Consider the following 19,612-nt stretch of genomic DNA (forward strand, 5'->3'; position numbering starts at 1 on the left):
CACACCTCATCCTTCTACCTTGCATATGCCAGCATCAACATGAAACCCCAGTGCTAGGAACAAAGTACAGCCAGGAGAGAAGTAAGAGACTCTTCACTCAATATGACATACATAGATATTTTTCACATTGAAATTTTTTAAAGTTTTTCTTTAAAACGCTTTCCAAGGCATTGAAATTGCCCCTCTTACCACCACCACCCAAGCACGCATGTTCAGGTTGAGAAGAAGACTTACACCATCAAGAGCATAAATGACAGGGACCTGAATTTGTTCCAACATATGTTTCCTAGTGGGCTGTCTCTTGATACTAATCAGGTTCTGCCAGGTCCAGTTGGCAGCACCAAGAGACACAAAATATCATTAGTGGCTGTCAATCTAGGATCCCTCATGATTGGTAATTAAAAAATGTTGTGAATGAAATATCATTTGACTAATGATAATAGTGATAACACATAATGATTGGATAGTAAAATGGTTGGTTTTCATTGTGTACAAAAATATAATATGAGCTTCCAAATGTCTTCATGAAAATATTTTAAATTGGAATGCATATAATCTCCCAAGGTTCATAAGTTCCCAAATCGCTTAATATTGGTAATGTAGACCTGAAATTTCAAATGACAGTAGCTAACATGACACATGCCTATAGTCCATGCATTCATATGATTAAGGCAGGAGGATTCCTGTGACTTTGAGATCAGCCTGGAATTCACAAGGACTACCATGACAGGCAGAACTGAAGAGCTAAATAGCACAACTGGATCTATTTTTTTTTAAGTTACACAGAGAATTGGATCTCTGAGCCACTATACAAGTCAAGTTTATCTGGATAAAGACAAGTAACAGAATGAACACATGTTACAAAGATAAGTCACTACATTGGCTTACACAGTATGTATATAAGTGGTCGAAGAATTGCTGGCTGCATACTGTAGAGAATGAGAACCCAGTTCTCAGTTCACCACACATGCTGCCTTTGAAGTTCTGAAATCTGGTGCTGAAAGCCTGAATAATTCCTGGAGACCTGTTGGTCTTCAGTCCACATTGGAAGGCTGATGAAGCTGAGTTCTGATGTCAACTCAGTTTCACAAGAGTGTTGACGCACTTACCAGCAATAAGCAGAGGAAGTCAGGCAAAAGACATATTTTCCTATATTCTTCTTTATATTTTGGATCCAGCCACAAGATTCGACAGGCTCTTGGGAAAGATCTTGCACTCACAGTTAGACCAGAAAATATCCCCACAGAGTTACCCAGAAGTCCATTTCTTTAAATCCTGATTCAATCATGTTGACATAAAAAATGAACCACAACAAGTCCACCTTTTGACAACATAATACCCAATAAAATATTTAGCTTCCAAAGAAACACAACTATATCATATTTAGACTTAACATAACACAAACACTGCAATGTAATGACTAGTTTTTTATCAATTTAACACAAGCTGGAGTCATTTTGAAAGAAGGAAGCTCAACTGAGAAAATGCTCCCACCAGATTGGCCTGTTGGAAAGTCTGTGCGATATTATATTGATTGATGATTGACATAGGAGGGCCCAGCCCACTGTGAGGCCTGATAGCCCTAGGCTGGTGGTCCTGGGGACAATAAATATGCAGGCTGAGCAACCCAGTAAGCAGCACTCCTCCATGGCTTCTGCTTCAGTTCCTGCCTCCAGGTTCCTGCCCTGACTTTTCTCTTGATAAACTGAAGGTGAAAGACAAACTCTTTCCTTCACAAATTGCAGGTGCCCATGCATTTACCTAAGACAACAGGAACTGTAACTAAGACAGGACTCAGCACCACAAATGGAGTAATGTTTGTGACAGACCTGACTATGTATGTTGGGGAGGACTGTGGAAGGACTGGAACATTATAATGTAATTTTTTTTCAAAACCTTTTTTTAATGAGGGTTCATAAACACTTTAACCTCCCTTGTAGCCCACCACTCACCAGAGGTAATGCAGAGGAAAGATATGGGGGGAGTGAACCTGTTTAGAAAGGTTCTTTGGAGCAACTCCTGACTGTGTTTTCTGGAAATCTATAGTTTGGTTCACAGGTTAGCAACAGCAGCTCAATCCACTCACAAACACTTCAGGATACACCAGCAGTATAGATCAGTAGAGTCAGGTTAGCAACAGTGGTGACATGAACTAGCAGAGACAGCCAGTCTTCAGCCTTGGCTGAGTCAGCAGGAGGGACCAAGAGGAACACCAGGAGAAGCTCTCTCTTGGCTAAAATAAAAAACTCAGGTGACAGCAAATATTGGCAAGGATGTGGAAAAAGAGGAACACTCCTCTGTTGTTTGTGGGATTGCCAAATGGTACAACCACTCTGGAAATAAATATGGAGTTTCCTCAGAGAATTGGAAACAGATTTACTGAAGACCCAGCTATACCATGCTTGGGCACATACCTAAAAGATGCCCCAACATGGCACAGGGGCATGTGTTCTGCTATGTTTATAGCAGCCTTATTTGTGATAGCCAGAACCTAGAAACAACCCAGATGTCCCACAACAGAAGAAGAGATCAGTAAATGTGGTTCATTTGCACAATGGAATAATACTCAGGTAGGAAGAATGAGGACATCATGAGTTTTGCAGGCAAATGGATGGAATTAGAAATATTATCCTATTTTATCCTATTTGAATATTATTCTAGAAATATTATCCTATTTGAGATAACTCAGACCCAAAAGGACATGCATGGTATATACTCATTAATAAGTGGATATTAGCCAAAAAAGTACAGAATACTCAGGATACTATTCACAGAACTCAAGAAGGCTACACGCCATAGGACCCAAGTTAGGATGCCACAATCTCATTTGGGAGGGAGAAGAAAGCAATCACATGGTGGGGGTGGGGGCTGTAGGACAGAGGAAAGAAGGAATCTGGATGAGAGAGGGTATAGGCAGGGGTATTTCGGAAAACAGGACTGAAGCCCTGAGGGCCAGCAGAAAGCAAAGAAGCAGGCAACTTCGGTAGGTAGAATATGAAGAGAACCTCTTAATGTATCAGAGACCTGGGAAGTCAGAGACTCTCAGAATTCAAAGGGAAGGACCATTTATGAAGTGCTTTAAAGTGGAGAATGGGAACTTATAGAGTCCACCTCTAGTGGATGGACAGGACATCAAGTGGACAAATTAAGTTTCCATTCCACAGTCAAAAGCTCTGACCCAGAATTGTTCCCATCTAAAGGAACTGCAGGGACAAAAGTGTAGAAGACTCTGAGATAAAGGAGGTCCAGTGACAGGCTTCAATTGTGCTCCAGGTAAAGGGGAAGCCCTGGGGCCTAACACTTTTACTGATGCTCTGGTGTGCTTGCAGACAGGAGTTTAGTGTTTAGTGAGGAGTTTAGCCCTCTGAAATGCTCACAAGCAGCTGAATGATTCAGATGCAGATACTAGCATCCAATCAATGGAGGGAAGCTGGGGTCCCCTGTGGTTTAATTGGGGATAAGCTAGAAGAGGCTGAGAAAGAGGATGGCCCCATTGGAAGACCAGCAATCTCAACTGACCTGGACCCCGGAGATCTCTCAGACACTGAGCCACCAACCAGGCAGCATACACCAGTTGATATGAGGCCCCAAAACACATACAGCAGAGGACAGCCTGGTCTGGCCTCAGAGAGAGATGAACCTAACCCTGGAGAGACTTGAGGTCTCAGGGAGTGGGGAGGTCTGGTTGGGTGGGGATAGGGGGCCATCCTCTTAAAGATAGGGGTGGTGGTGGTAGAGGCAGGTATAGATGGGAAGCAGTCGGTGTGGTTGGGGGCAGACCAGGAAGAGATGAACACTGTAAAAAATGGATTAAAGAATAGAAATTAAAATAAAAACGATTTTTAAAAAAAGGTTATATGGAAACCTGCTACCAAAAGAACTTCCTAAAATATATACATAAACTCATACATATGCATACCCATATATAAAAAAGTGTCAAAATAAAAAAACCTTATAATGACGGAATTGGAGATAACACCCCTGCTAGACACCATGGTAGCAAATAAAATTTATGGTACTGAGAATGAATTGTCCCTTTATGAGTTATTTCCCAGTAGAGTCCCATAAACTACTAACATCACTGGCTATTGCCATTGATCTTGGTTACCCTCCTTAAGTTGATTGAAAATACTCCACACCTTAGGTAGATCATGGAGAAATCAAGTTGGTACTCACCTGGAAGCTTCCTCCCTAAAGGTTAGCTTTCATAGTGGTGAAAAGTGCCATTGACAACACCAGAGGAAGAAAGTGATCATGTGTACCCAGCTGTGAACCGTGAGAACCACAATGAGGACTGGCTTGGCAAGATTAGCCCAATGGAGCAATGGTGGCTCCAGTGTCATGGGAGTGCCTGGCCACCTTTTGGTTTGATTTAGAATCTTCTCCACAAAATACAAGCCAGATAGAGAGTCTGGCATTACTATCCTTTGTAGAGGAAAATGTATTACTATTATGTTGATATATAAACCCTTTAAATAATTGCTAATGGTTTATCCTTATACCCACTGTCTTGGTCAGTTTTCTATTGCTGTGAAGAGACAACTCCTATAAAGGAAAGCATTTAATTGGGGCTTGCTTATTGTTTCAGAGGTTTGGTGAATTGATGTCATAGTGGGGAGCTTGGCAGCGTCCAAGCAGATGTGGTGCTGGAGAAGGAGCTGAGAGTTGTACATCCAGATACAGAAGCAGGTGAGAGAGACACTGGGCTGAGCTTGGGCCTCTAAGTCTGCAAAGCCCACCCTTAATGTCTCAGTTTCTCTAAAAAGGCCACACCTACTCCAACAAGGCCACATCCCATAATAGTGCCACTCCCAAGTGCAGGAGCATTCAAATCAATAGGCCTACAAATTTATGGGCCTATGAAGGCCATGCACACAAACCAACACACCCATTGATTACTGTTTGGAGAGCTGTGCTGTGAGCAATCGCCATTATAAGATGGCGCTGGCCTCCGCTGTGCCTAACTAGTAAACAAGCCTTGTACACAGGTGCGAGAGTGAACTCATGCCTAGTCACTGCCCATCTTGGGGCGTAGTAATGGGGTGATGGGCAAGCAACGAATCAGGAGCTGACATGCTACATCAGGTGCTGAAACGCCATGGCTGAGGGTTATATAAGCAACGCCATTTTCCGGGGTCGGGGTCTTCCCTCCTGAAGAAGCAATAAAGCTTTTTGCTGTAGAAAAATGTGGTTGTCCAAGTGTGTTCTTGCTGGAAAGAACGATAGCTCCATAGCTCGGGATAAGTGGCGCCGAGGTACCCGGGAACTTTATACTATCAAACCAGCGCAAGGGAGATCCCCCATTCACTGGGCAGAATCAGAACTGCAGGACATTAAGGCTCTGTAAGGTATGTACAGTCTTGAAATTTCTCCAGAGTTAGACACCCTTTTGATTGTTTTCACAGCGATTATTCCTTCCCTTTCAGTTTCGTTTTGCTTCCACCGCTGGAACTGCTGACTGGTTCTCAGTCGCCGTCAGGCCTGGACAGCGACCAGTACTGCTGACTGGTTCTTAGTCGCGGTCAGGCCTGGACAGCGACCAGTATGGGAATCTCCCACTCTGTAGTAATGGCCTTATGGTCGGTCTTGAAGCAGTGTGGCCTGAAAATCGCCACTAAGACTATAGAGGGATTTTTCAGGGAGATAGACCGTGTGGCACCATGGAATGCTTGCTCAGGGTCATTAACTGTCGCCTCATGGGACAAACTGAAAGGAGATCTAGTTAGGGAACAGCAGAACGGCAAACTTAAAGCAGGAACCATGCCATTTGGAAACTGGTAAGATCGTGCTTAACAGACGAGGATTGTAAGCAAATGGTTGAGGCAGGGCAGAAGATCCTGGAGGAGGTTCAAGACAGTCTATCAGAGACAGAGCAGGGAGAGAGAGTAAGAGCTGAGAGGAAACAAGGTGCACTGAAGAATAAAGGCCTTTCCACGGGCCTTGAGCCTGAGGAAAAGAGAATTAAGGGACAAAATGCCCTGGGAGAGCTTAGAAAAAGGGATGGAAAGGGAGAGAAGAAGAGAGATTGAGCTGGGAGGCACATAAGGAAAGGAGCCTCTACCTGCCATTAGATGAGTTCAAGGCACTAGCTGTCAGTAGCTCTTAGAGGGAGATACCCACATCTCCTCCCACAGAGCACTTACCCAAGCGCATGTCAAGCTTTACAAACTGTAGAAAAGGCCTTACAAGATGCTCAATTACAACGCATTGATGAGTCAAAGTCATTTGAATTGTGCATATTAAAAACTGCACGGTTACCAACAGCAGTCTTGTGGCAAAATGGACCCTTATTGTGGGTCCACCCTAATGCTTCCCCTGCAAAAATCATTGAGTGGTATCCTAATGCAGTTGCTCATCTTGCACTTCGGGAGAATAAAAGCAGCCATTACTCATTTTGGGAAAGAACCTCATATGCTAATTGTACCTTATACCTCTGCTCAAGTTCAAACCCTGGCAGCAACAACTAATGATTGGGCAGTCTTGGTTGCCTCCTATTCAGGACAAATTGATAATCATTATCCAAAATATCCAATTTTACAGTTTGCCTTAAGCCAAGCTATAGTGTTTCCAGTAGTAACAGCCAAACACCCACTTCCGGATGGGGTAGTAGTGTATACAGATGGATCCAAATCTGGTATAGATGCATATGTAGTAAATGGCCAAGTAACATCTAAACAATATAATGAGACATCACCCCAAGTTGTAGAGTGTTTGGTAGTTCTAGAGGTCCTTGAAACTTTTCCGGGACCGCTCAATATTGTATCTGATTCCTTATATGTGGTTAATGCAGTTAATACGCTTGAAGTTGCTGGCTTAATTAGACCCTCTAGCAAGCTTGCTCACATTTTCCAGCAAATTCAGTCAGCCCTGTTACATAGAAGACATCTTGTGTATATTACTCATGTTAGGGCTCATTCTGGCCTTCCTGGCCCCATGTCTCATGGAAATGACTTGGCAGACAAAGCCACTAGAATCATGGCTGCTGCTCTGTCCTCGCAGGCAGAAGCTGCAAGGGAGTTTCATAAACGCTTCCACATGACGGCTGAAACATTACGCCACCATTTCACTTTAACCAGGAAGGAAACTCGTGACATTGTCACCCAATGTCAAAACTGTTGTCAATTTCTGCCTACTCCTCATGTAGGGGTAAACCCCTGAGGCATCAGGCCATTACAGGTCTGGCAAATGGATGCCACTCATATTTCCTCCTTTGGAAGAAATTAATATTTACATGTTTCCATTGACACCTGCTCTGGTGTTATGTTTGCTACACCTGTAACAGGTGAGAAAGCCTCTCATGTTATGAAGCACTGTTTAGAAGCTTGGAGTGCTTGGGGAAAGCCCACAATCCTTAAAACTGATAATGGGCCAGCATATACCTCTACTAAATTTCAGCAATTTTGTCATCAAATGGATGTCACTCACCTGACTGGCCTTCCTTATAATCCTCAAGGACAAGGCATTATGGAACGTGCCCACCGTACACTCAAGTCTTATTTTATAAAACAAAAGGGGGGAGTTGATGACACTCTGCCCTCAGTGCCAAGAGTAGCTGTATCTATGGCACTCTTTACACTTAATTTTTTGAATCTTGACGAGCAAGGTCGCTCTGCAGCTGATCGACATAGCTCAGACCCTGATAGACCAAAAGAAATGGTGAAATGGAAGGATGTCTTATCTGGTCTGTGGAAAGGCCCGGATCCTATTTTGATAAGATCCAGGGGAGCTGTTTGTGTTTTTCCACAGAGTGAAGACAACCCATTTTGGCTGCCGGAATGACTCACTCGAAAGATAGTAATCAAGGATGGTGTGGAAGATACTGACCTCCCAAGGACTGCTCCTGATCCTGACAATGCTGAACTTGTCTCAGGTTCCTAGTATGATGGGTGAACAGAGATGGGCCATTCTCTCGACTTTCCCTAAACCAATGCCAGTTCGCCATGATGCTATAGTTTTTCCAAAATTCTTTACTACTAATAAAACATTAGATTTACCATATCTACCCTATGATCCCACCTGAGCACCATTAGGAGAAAATTGCTCTTTATTAGAACAGGGTTCTTTATGTTTTCAAATTAATGGACCAGGAAAATGTATCAACCTCACAGCCCGAGCCTTGGGGATGTTTAATGAGTAGCGAGGAGGCTGGGTGAGCACAACCCAAGATACTTCCAACGCAGATATAACTTACAAATCGGAACTTCTGGCAGGAGGCAATTTGGGTTAATGGTACATTTCTGCCACCTAACTTTTCAGACAAAGAACGCCCCCCCCAACCAAAAATAGCCCCTCATTGTAGCTTGGAAGATGAAAGGCTGATCCTGCCTTGGTCTGATTGTCAATCCTCCATCACTCGTTGGGCAGATCAGAGTAAAACCTTTTCCTTTTCTCCCAACATGATGGCTGACCCAGAGAAGGAATTTGTTATGGAAAAGGGACTTTTCATACAGGACATTAGAATGCATCCCTTTCACAAGTGGGTGCTTTGTGGAGTCAATGGCAGTTGTACAGAACTCAATCCTTTGATCTTTATCCAGGGAGGAACAGTTGGAAAGGCTTCTTTTACTGGCATCTCAAGATTTGCTCAGTATTGGGGAATACATGCTGCCTCCCTGGACTCTTATGGATATACTAATACCAGTGTAGAGATCACTGGGTTCAATAAAACTTTGGTAAACCAGATTAATTATCCACCTACCCCAGTCTGTGTTTATACCCCTTTCTTGTTTATTCTTTCAAATGATTCATTTGAAATCTGTTTCAATGATTCTTGTTGGATTTCTCAATGTTGGGATGTAACAAAGGACACCCGTGCCATGGTGGCACGGATCCCACGTTGGATCCCTGTTCCAGTGGAAACACCCTCCACCTTACCCCTGTTTCGACAGAAAAGAGATTTTGGCATTACTGCTGCTGTAATGTCATAGCAATTTCAGCCAGTGCAGCTGCTGCTACAGCTGCAGGGTATACTATGGCTAGTACAGTTCAATCAGGCACAAAATTAAATCAGCTCTCAGCAGATCTGACTGATGCCATTACTGTCCAAACTTCTGCTAGAACCAAGTAAAAGGGAGGGCTGATGATTTTGAATCAGCGCCTTGACCTGGCGGAGGAACAGATAGGCGTCCTATACCAGATGGCCCAGTTGGGTTGTGAAAGAAAGTTGGGCGCTCTGTGTATTACCAGTGTACAATACGAAAATTTTACTCATGCAGCTAATCTGTCTAGACAGCTTTCCTTGTATCTTGCAGGAAATTGGTCCGAGGGATTCGATGAGACTCTTGAGGCCTTGAGGGTGGCAGTTTTAAAGATCAACTCAACGCGAGTGGACCTGTCATTGACAGAGGGCCTCTCCTCCTGGATTTCATCTGCATTTTCTTATTTTAAGGAATGGGTGGGGGTAGGTTTATTTGGTGTTGCCACCTGCTGTGGACTTGTGTTCATGCTCTGGTTGGTTTGCAAGCTCAGAACCCAACAAACAAATGACAAGGTTGTGATAGCTCAAGCACTTGCTGCCATTGAGAAAGGGGCCTCCCCTGAAATCTGGCTATCTATGCTCAAGAATTAGTTGACATTGGTGGCTGGCCTCTTTTGTAGAGTTCGCCCTAGGTCATTTAGTAGTTACTGTCACATAGCACTGCGGTATCCAAGGACGGGCAACTTTCCTCATGCACAGATCAACCTAAGACACGGGGCCCGGTGGCGATAGGGTTACCCTATGACGCGAAAGGCTGTGACATTAGAGGAACGACCTAAGACAGGAGACACAGCAGATGGGCATAATTACACAGACCTAGTCCAGCCTCATTTTAATAAAATAAAAAGGGGGAGATGTGGAGAGCCGTGCCAAGAGCAATCGCCATTATAAGATGGCTCTGGCCTCCGCTGTGCCTAACTAGTAAACAAGCCTTGTACACAGGTGCGAGAGTGAACTCACGCCTAGTCACTGCCCATCTCGGGGCATACTAATGGGATGAGCAATGAATCAGGAGCTGACACGCCACATCAGGTGCTGAAACACCATTGCTGAGGGCTATATAAGCAACGCCATTTTCTGGGGTCGGGGGTCTTCCCTCCTAAAGAAGCAATAAAGCTTTTTGCTGCAGAAGAATCCGGTTTTCGGAGTGTGTTCTTGCCAGCGAGAATGCTCTTATAAAGGAAAGCATTTAATTGGGGCTTGCTTATTGTTTCAGAGGTTTGGTGAATTGATGTCTTAGTTGGGAGCTTGGCAGCATCCAAGCAGATGTGGTGCTGGAGAAGGAGCTGAGAGTTGTACATCCAGATACAGAAGCAGGTGAGAGAGAAACTGGGTTGAGCTTGGGCCTCTAAGTCTGCAAAGCCCACCCTTAATGTCTCAGTTTCTCTAAAAAGGCCACACCTACTCCAACAAGGCCACATCCCATAATAGTGCCACTCCTGAGTGCAGGAGCATTCAAATCAATAGGCCTACAAATTTATGGGCCTATGAAGGCCATGCATACAAACCAACACACCCATTGATTACTGCATCTCTCAACCCTCACTGAAGAATAGTCTTCTTACAATACATGGAAATTAACACAGAGAACCACACTATGCAGATGACATTATGGTCATTATGCAGAAAATAAGAACTACAGTGTGATCAGCAATGAATGTGTATCTATATCAAACCTCTCCTCTTATGGTTCAGGGATCATAATGGAAGAGGGTTTGGAAAGATTGTTCAAGATAGCGATGGTGGGTGACTACAAGAAAAGTGTTTTCTGGACACAACGGATCGAATTGTCCATAGGAACTCACAGTGTGTGTGAGCTGCTCAAGTTCAAATGAGGGAAATTCCCAGCAAGGAGAGGGGAGGTAAGCATAAAGTGCCATCCCCAGGTGAGGAGAGATTGGCAATTTTTACCTTTAGAAAGAGACAGGATCAGTTTTGTTCAAGGATGTGACATGTCATAGTAGTTCAGCTGTGCTCCATCCATGTCGCCACATCCAGGAGTATGTGGACAGCACAAACAAAATTCAGTGAACCTGAGAGAGAGAATTGCATCTTCATTCAATGCAATCCAAACAGCACCAATCAAAACACAAAACACACCCTTTTCCTACTTTTTCTTTAGCTCTGAAAACAGACAGTGTTCAGCTTGTATTTTAGGTGGTTTCCACTCAAGAATTTGTTCTCTTCTCTTTCTTCTCCTCTCTTCTCCTCTCTTCTCTTCTCCTCTCCTCCCCTCCCCTCCCCTCCCCTCCCCTCCCCTCCCCTCCCCTCTCTTCTCTTCTCTTCTCTTCTCTTCTCTTCTCTTCTCTTCTCTTCTCTTCTCTTCTCTTTAAACACGATGGCCTTGAACTCACAGAGATCCACCTCCCTCTGCCTCACGGGTGCTGGGATTAAAGATGTACACCACTACTCCTGGCCTGTACTGAAGGATTCTCCTAAGACTGATCAACAATGGCTGGAGCTTGGGCTGGAAGTATTAAAACCTTCCTCATTCCCATTTATGGGCCCCAGCTAGACAGAATCAGATGGCTGAGGTAGCACCTTCAGCCTTTCTCAACTTCCATGCTGCCTCCCTGAATTATGTCTCAGATGGTATCTTCCAACTATGAATTATGTGGTTATGGTTGACTCTGAAGATAATTTGCTGAAGGAGGAACCCATGCAATAGATTTCTTGCTTTTCTATTAAGAGTTATTTTGACTTTCCTAGCACATCTCAGCACTTCCTCCACATGCTCCACACTCTACGGTCTCTGTCCTTTCCTTATATGCTTGTGTCATGGCCTTTTCTAACCCCTACATCTGTCTCTAACTTACCAAGTTCCTAACGTTTCTTTACACAAGCAAATGCCTGTTTAAATCCATTCCTTGAATGTTTCATTACTGCATCTCTTTCAATTAATAACATTTCCTAGACTATATTTATATTTTCCTCAACAAGTTGTCATTTTCAATGAGTACTTTACAGCCAAAAGTTAAGTTCTCACAGATCATTTGTTACTATTTTTGTTGTTTCTTTCTCATTCACTCTGTGGCCTAATAGCATCCTATTTTTTCACTCATGTAAAGAGTTTTGAGATTGAGTTTACAGCCCAATAAAAGTTCCATTATGATAAAGTTCCCATGTGCTCATGAAAGCAAAGGCAAAATACAAGAATTAGTCAAACCCCGTTTGTTCACTGATGGACAAACACAATTCTGAATGCTTACTATTCTCCCCTGTTAGTAAATGAAGCAATGATATTAGAACTTCCAACCACAGTTGTGTGCTCCTTATACTCCTACTGATTCCATGTATCCCTTTGCTTTAAATCTGCCATTGTCTACTCACACATACAAACACAAACACACACACACACACACATACTCACACACACACAAATACCCATATCACTGCTGTGTCCTTCTGATGAGATCTTTTTTTACCAGTGTACTTGGAGTGCTATTATTTCATATCATTAGCTTTTTTTCTTTTGAACTTTTGCAGTTATGAAATTAAGATTGTCTCTATGCTTTTATAATTTATGCCATAATCAACTCATATAGTAAAAACCTCTCTTCAAAAAAAAAAATTCCCAATCTACTTCCACTTTGTCATTGTGGTAAAGTTGGATTTAGTCTCTGTGGACACAATGTGTGTTTCAGTTTGTCCTTTCTATAATGGGCTCTGGTTAACTTTTGTTGCTGTGATAAACACCAAGGCCAAAAGCAACTTGGGGAGGAAAAGGGTTTATTTGACTTCCAAGTTACAATTCATTAAGAAAAGACAGGGAAAGAACCCAAGGCAGGAGCTTGAAATGGGAATGTCAAAAGGCTGTTGCTTGCTGGCTTACTCCTATGGTCACAGTCAACTGCATTTCCCAGACAGCCAGGGCCCACCTGGCAGGGGAAGAGAATAGCACTGTACATGTGTTCTGAACCCTCCCATGTCAATCAACAATTAAGAAAATGCTCTGCAGTCTTACACACAGGCCATCTGATGGCAGCCATTCCTCAACTGAGGGTCAGGTCAAATTGACAGAAAAAACTAAGCAGGACAAAGGTTTTTTCCTTCTTGTTTTCTATTCAGCTTGTCTTATGACACATGATTGATCAATAGATTCATTTTGTCTTAGTGCTAACATGGATGCCTGACCTTGTCCATAAATTGATTTCAAAAAGCAGTATTATCCTCTAACATTACAGTTAGATTTCTTTCACATCTGAGGAAATTTCTCCTGAATTATTTGAATTTCATCGGCATGGACACCAACATACAACTCTAGTCTGCTTAACAATACATAATTCCTCTAGTTTTTTGTTGGTTCTTGCATTTAGGGGTTAAGAGTGAATGCAACCTGGTAAATGAGTCACAGCAATGGGAACTTTTAATTTCAATGCTTTACAATTAGTGAAAACTAGAGGAGTAAGTAATGATGTCTGATTATATGCAAATATTCTTCAGGGGAAATAATTATAGTACATGGTGTAAGGTAATTTATTATGAATATCATGACAGTTATTCTTTATGTGTCATGTAAATGTTGGAATGATGATAACATAAATCTGCTAATAAATTTTAAATACTTGGTACTCATTAGTTTGATTCTACATTCCTAACTCAAGCCCCAGTCTCTCTTTGTTCCTCCATCACTAAAAGAGGATACCTGAAATCAGACAAAAGCCACACATCAGATAAATGCATGGATAATTGCAGACACTTTGTAGAAACTGTAATATGCATGTAATATATATGAGGCTTTGGTCTTCACTGACACCAAAGCAGATATAGAAAGATTTTTTTTCATAACAAGATTATTAATACCTTCAGATGGAATTACTGGATACATCAACCATTGTTGTAGTAACAAACAAGCAGGATTTGATAACATACATGATGATTTATATAGAACATTTAAATAAAATTAAAATGATGTTAGACTAAGTCAAAGGGAAGGTGCATTGCTCCTGTGATATCTGGGTAATTGAACCCTGTACAGTGCATCCCTCAGAGCCTGGTGGACCTGCTTGTTTCTCAGGGTGTAGATGACAGGGTTCAGAAGGGGTGTCACTACCGTGTTCACAAGAGCAGCCACTCGGTTGGTGTCCAGCCTGCTTGTCTGCTTTGGCTTCATGTATATAAATACACAGCTTCCATACATTAGAGAGAGGACAATGAGATGAGAGGAACAGGTGGAAAAAGCTCTCTGTCGTTCCCTGGCCGAAGGGAGATGCACTATTGTGACCACTATGTTGCTGTATGCAAAGATGGCTACCAGAAGGGAAGCAAAAAGCACAATTAAAGCGAGGTTAAAAAACAGCATCTCAACAGACATGGTATCTGAACAGGAGAGATTTGCCAGTGGCCCAAAATCACAGAAAAAGTGAGGAATAACATTGGGGCCACAGTAGGATGACTGGGAAAGCATCACAACTGGACCAGCCATGAAGAGGAACCCCAAAACTAAGCAGACAGTAACAAGAAGAAAGCACATCCTTGGGTTCATGATGGTTGAATAGTGTAGAGGTTTGCAGATGGCCAGATAGCGATCCAGAGATAAGACAGCCAGGAGGAAAAAAACAGTTGCCCCCAGGACAAAAACCACAAGAGCCTGTGTGAAGCAAGCCACAAAGGAGATGGTTTGCCTCCCTGACAGAAAGATGATGAGCAGCTGGGGGATAACTGTAGTTATAAAGCAGCACTCCACAAAGGAGTAAGTGCTGAGGAAGAAGTACATGGGCGTCTGCAATCGGTGGTCCGCACAGGTGATGCTAATTATGAGCGTGTTTCCCATGAGGGAAGCCAAGTAGGCCAGTAAGTGCACCAGGAAGAAGAGGATCCTCAGGTGCTCAGCCACAGGGAAGCCCTCAAGGACAAACTCTGGGACCCATGTCCAATTCCTCATTTCCTCTGCCGTCAGCCGTTCAATCACTTCAGTCTGTCTGTCACTGAAGGGCTTTGTAGAACCATGACTGAAGGTGGAGAACTGAGTGTTCCTAAACCTGTAAATAATAAGGGAAGGCGTTCAGACTTGGTAAACAGGGCATCCAAGGTGTCTCTTTGCCCATTGTTAAGGAAAAATAACTGATTATTACAATCACTGCCTTTATATTACCTGTACCCTAAATTGCTAGCTGTAGAAGCACTGCATTGCCACATACCTTCATTAGAGATAAAGTCACTCATCAGTATTAGTCATTTTTCAATGTGGTTTGCTGTCTCATGCAATCAATGTTATACCCTTTTATCTCTTTAGTCATTATATATATTTCTAGTAAAAGCATTTTCATGTTACATAGGCCCAGCAAAATATTGCAAAGGAAAACTTACAACTTAAAAATCAACCTTAATCTGTGGGTGTAGCTCAGGGTTGGTTCACCTATATAATAGTTTGGTGCTATGGTTTTAATTCTCTCTGACACAAAATGGAAGAAATCAAAACAAGCCAGACAAACCAAGATTCCTGTCATAGGCACTAGAGCAGTGACTCACCAGTTATGCGCACTAGTTATTCATGCAGAGGTCCTAGGGTCATGACAACTCATAATCTGTAATTCCATTTTGAGTGGATCCATCTCTTCCTTCTGACCCCTGAGGGCACCAGGCATACAGGTTGTATGCATACACATATATATATGCAAAATACTCAGTACATATAAAATAACAAATCTTCAAAAGATTTTAGATCAGAAGCCATTTATCCCACACAATATATTTGTGTGATAATCATTCCTTAGCAATTTTCCATGTTTGGCCATACTATTATTAGCAGAAAACACCCTGCATTCTGAAGTCCTACCTGCAGTCCTATGAAGTGGACTAGATTAGAAGACCCAAACAATGAACTCTAGCAGGATGGTTAAAGGCTCATGTCTGGATGCTCTCATCTAGAGCCCCAGACATACAGTGAAAATTCAGAATCTCAGCACCATGTCAAAAGCCAGGGGTGGTAAAGGGCAGCTGCAACTCCAGCATTGGACAGGGCAAAGACAGGCAGGTCCCGGGAGCCCACTGGATAGGCAAGCCAGTCTTGTTGAAACCAGGAGCTCTACATTCATGAAGAGATTGTAACTCAAGCAATAGCGATGAGCAGGGGTACCCAACATCAACCTCTGGCTACCACCCGCACATCTGTGCTTAAATACTCTATCCCTATAAATGCATAAAGTCCTTGTATGTGAGACTTTGTCATTCTGGTCAACTAGCATCCATCTCTGGTCTCAGACCTAGCTATCTGACTTAGAACAACCAAATGCTTTCACTCTTGGTATGTGATTTGTAGTGAAACAATATTGAACAAAAACACTACTGCCATTTACAAAAAACAAATAGCAAGATGCTCTGATCACACTGAGGCCATGCCATTGCCACAAGTAGCTAACAGCAGCCAGAATCCTGTCCTCTGTTTTCTTAACTGTAAGATAAAAAAAAAATCAACACATTGGTCCCAATAGCTGAAGTGTAAGTAAGTCAACACTTCCATTCTAAATGTTCATAATTTGTCTAGAGGTGAATTCAACATCTGCTAGTTATTCTTCTCCAGTCAACCAACAGCCTAAGAACTGCATTTAACCAAGCATATCTCAGTGGAAATATTGTGTGGTAACTATGGAAAAACAAGTACATACATTTCCTCCCTGTTCCCTGAGAATTGACAAGTGAATTCATCTGGAATTCCTAAAAAGCTCTGGTGAATCTCCAGGTTCCCCACACCTCATCCTGCTACCTTGCATATGCCAGCATCAACCTGAAACCCCAGTGCTAGGAACAAAGTACAGGCAGGAGAGAAGTAGCAGACTCTTCCCTCAATATGACATACTAGATATTTTTCACATTGATAGTGTTCCTTTAAAATGCTTCCCAAGGCATTGAATTTGCCCCTCTTACCACCACCACCCAAGCACGCATGTTCAGATTGAGAAGACTTGTACCACCAGGAGCAGAAATGACAGGGACCTGAATTTGTTCCAACATATGCTTACTAGTGGACTGTCTCTTGATACTAATCAGGATCTACCAGGTCCAGTGGGCTGCACCAAGAGACACTAAGTATCATTATTGGATGTCAATCTAGGATCCCTTATGATTGGTAATTTAAAAATGTTGTGAATGGAATATCATTTGACTAATGATAATAATGATAACAAGTAATGATTAGATAGTATAGTGGTTGCCCTTTCATTGTGTACAAAAATATGAGATCCCAAATGTCTTCATGAAAATATTTTAAATTAGAATAAATATAATCTCTCAAGATTCATAAATTCCCAAATAGCATAATATTGTTAATGTAGGCCTGAAAGGTCAAATGAAGGTAGCTAATATGACACATGCCCATAGTTCATGCGTTCATATGACTAAGGCAGGAGGATTCCCATGAGTTTGAGATCAGCCTGGAATTCACAATGACTACTATGACAGCCAAAACTGAAGAGCTAACTTGATCTATTTTTTTTAAAGTTACATCGATAATTGGAACTCTGAGCCACTATATAAGTCAAGTTTCTCTAGAGAAAGACAAGTAATAGAATGAACACATGTTAAAAACAGAATTCACTAGATTGGCTTACACAGTATGTATATACGTGGTCTAAGAAATTCTGGTGCACTCTGTAGAGGCTGAGAACCCAGTTCTCATTTCACCAGACATGCTGCCTTTGAAGTTCTGAAATCTGGCGCTGAAAGCCTGAATAATTCCTAGAGACTTGTTCATCTTCAATCCACACTGGGAGGCTGATGAAGCTGAGTTCAGATGTCAAGTCTGTTTTACAACAGAGTTGATGCACCTATTAGCAATAAGTGAAGGAAGTCTGACAAAAGAACTGTTTTTCCTATATTCTTCTTTATATATGGGATTTAGCCAGAAGATACTACAGGCTCTTGGGAAAAATCCTGCTCTCACAGTTAAACCAGAAAATATCCTCACAGAGTTACCCAGAGATCCATTTCTTAGTCGATTCCTGATTCAACCGTGTTGACAACAACAATTAACCACTACAAGTCCACCTTTGACAACATAATACTCAATAAAATATTGTCATATTTAGCTTCTAAAGTAACACAATTACATCATAGGTAGACCTAACATAACACAAATATTGCAATGTTTTGTGTCAATTTAACACAAGCGGGAATCATTTTGGAAGAGGGAAGCTAATTGAGAAAATGCTCCCACCAGATTGGCCTGTTGGAAAGTCTGTGTGATATTTTCTTGATTGATGATTGACATAGGAGGGCCCAGCTCACTGTGAGGCCTGATAGCCCTAGGCTAGTGGTCCTGGGGACAATAAATATGCAGGCTGAGCCACCCAGTAAGCAGCACTCCTCCATGGCTTCTGCTTCAGTTCCTGCCTCCAGGTTCCTGCCCTGACTTTCCTCCTTATTGGACTGAAGGTGAAAGACAAATTAACCCTTTCCTTCACAAATTTCAGCTGGCCATGCATTTACCTAGACAATAGAAACTGTAACTAAGACAGGACTCAGCACCAGAAATAGAGTAATGCTTGTGACAGACCTGACCATGCATTTTGGGGAGGATTGTAGAAAAATTGGAACCTTATAACTTTAGGTTCTTTTTCAAAACCTATTTTTTATTAGATAATTCCTTCATTTACATTTCATTTGCTATCTCTTTTCCTCGTTTCCTCTCTGAAAATCCACAATCTACTCTCCCTCTTCCCCAACCCACCCACTCCCAAATCCTGGCCCTGTCATTCCCCTCGGGCATAGAATCTTTTCAAAACCAAGGGCCTCTCCTCCCATTGATGGCAGACTAGGCCATCCTCTGCTACATATGCAGCTAGAGACATAAGCTCTGGTGGTACTGCTTAGTTCATACTGTTGTTCCTCCTATAGGGCTGCAGACCACTTCAGCTCCTTGGCTACTTTCTCTAGCTCCTTCATTGGAGACCCTGTGCTCCATCCAATAGATGACTATGAGACTCCACTCCTGTATTTGCTAGGCACTGGCATAGCCTCACAGGAAACAGCTATATCATGGTCCTTTCAGCAAAATCTTGTTGGCATATGAAATAGTGTCTGGGTTTGGTGGTTGTTTATGGGATGGATCCCCAGGTAGGGCAGTCTCTAGATGGTCCTTCCTTCAGTCTCGGCTCTGAACTTTGTCTCTGTAACACCTTCCATGTGTATTTTTCCCCCTTCAAAGAAGGAACGAAGTATCAACACTTTCCTTTTCCTTCTTCTTGAGTTTCATGTGTTTTGCAAATTGTATCTTGGGTATTCTAAGTTTCGGGGCTAATATCCACTTTTCAGTGAGTGCATATCATGTGTGTTCTTTTGTGATTGGGTTACCTCACTCAGGATGATATCCTCCCAGATACATCCATTTGCCCAAGAATTTCATAAAATCATTGTTTTTAATAGCTGAGTAGTACTCCATTGTGGAAATGTACCACATTTTCTGTATCCATTCTTCTGTTGAGGGACATCTGGGTTCTTTCCAGCTTCTGGCTATTATAAATAAGGCTGCTATGAAGATAGTGGAGCATGTGTCCTTATTACATGTTGGAGCATCTTCTGGGTAATGCCCGGTAGTGGTATTGCTGGTTCTTCTGATAGAACTATGTCCAATTTTCTGAGGAACCGCCAAACTGATTTCCAGAGTGCTTGTATCACCTTACGTTGGCTTTCTCAGCC

The 19,612-nt window shown here is 42.4% G+C and overlaps 1 protein-coding gene across 1 annotated transcript; it reads right to left on the reverse strand.

Moving 5' to 3' along the window:
- Window positions 1–13,901: 13,901 nt before the first annotated feature.
- On the reverse strand, window positions 13,902–14,861 carry LOC147003851 (olfactory receptor 6C74-like). Its single transcript, XM_085839611.1, has one exon. It carries the CDS (start codon window positions 14,859–14,861, stop codon window positions 13,902–13,904), a length of 960 nt encoding a protein of 319 aa, XP_085695737.1.
- Window positions 14,862–19,612: the final 4,751 nt, after the last annotated feature.

This window comes from Mus caroli, unplaced genomic scaffold (assembly GCF_978045245.1).
Source record: "Mus caroli unplaced genomic scaffold, Mus_caroli_1 scaffold_7, whole genome shotgun sequence".
Taxonomy (NCBI): Eukaryota; Metazoa; Chordata; class Mammalia; order Rodentia; family Muridae; genus Mus; species Mus caroli.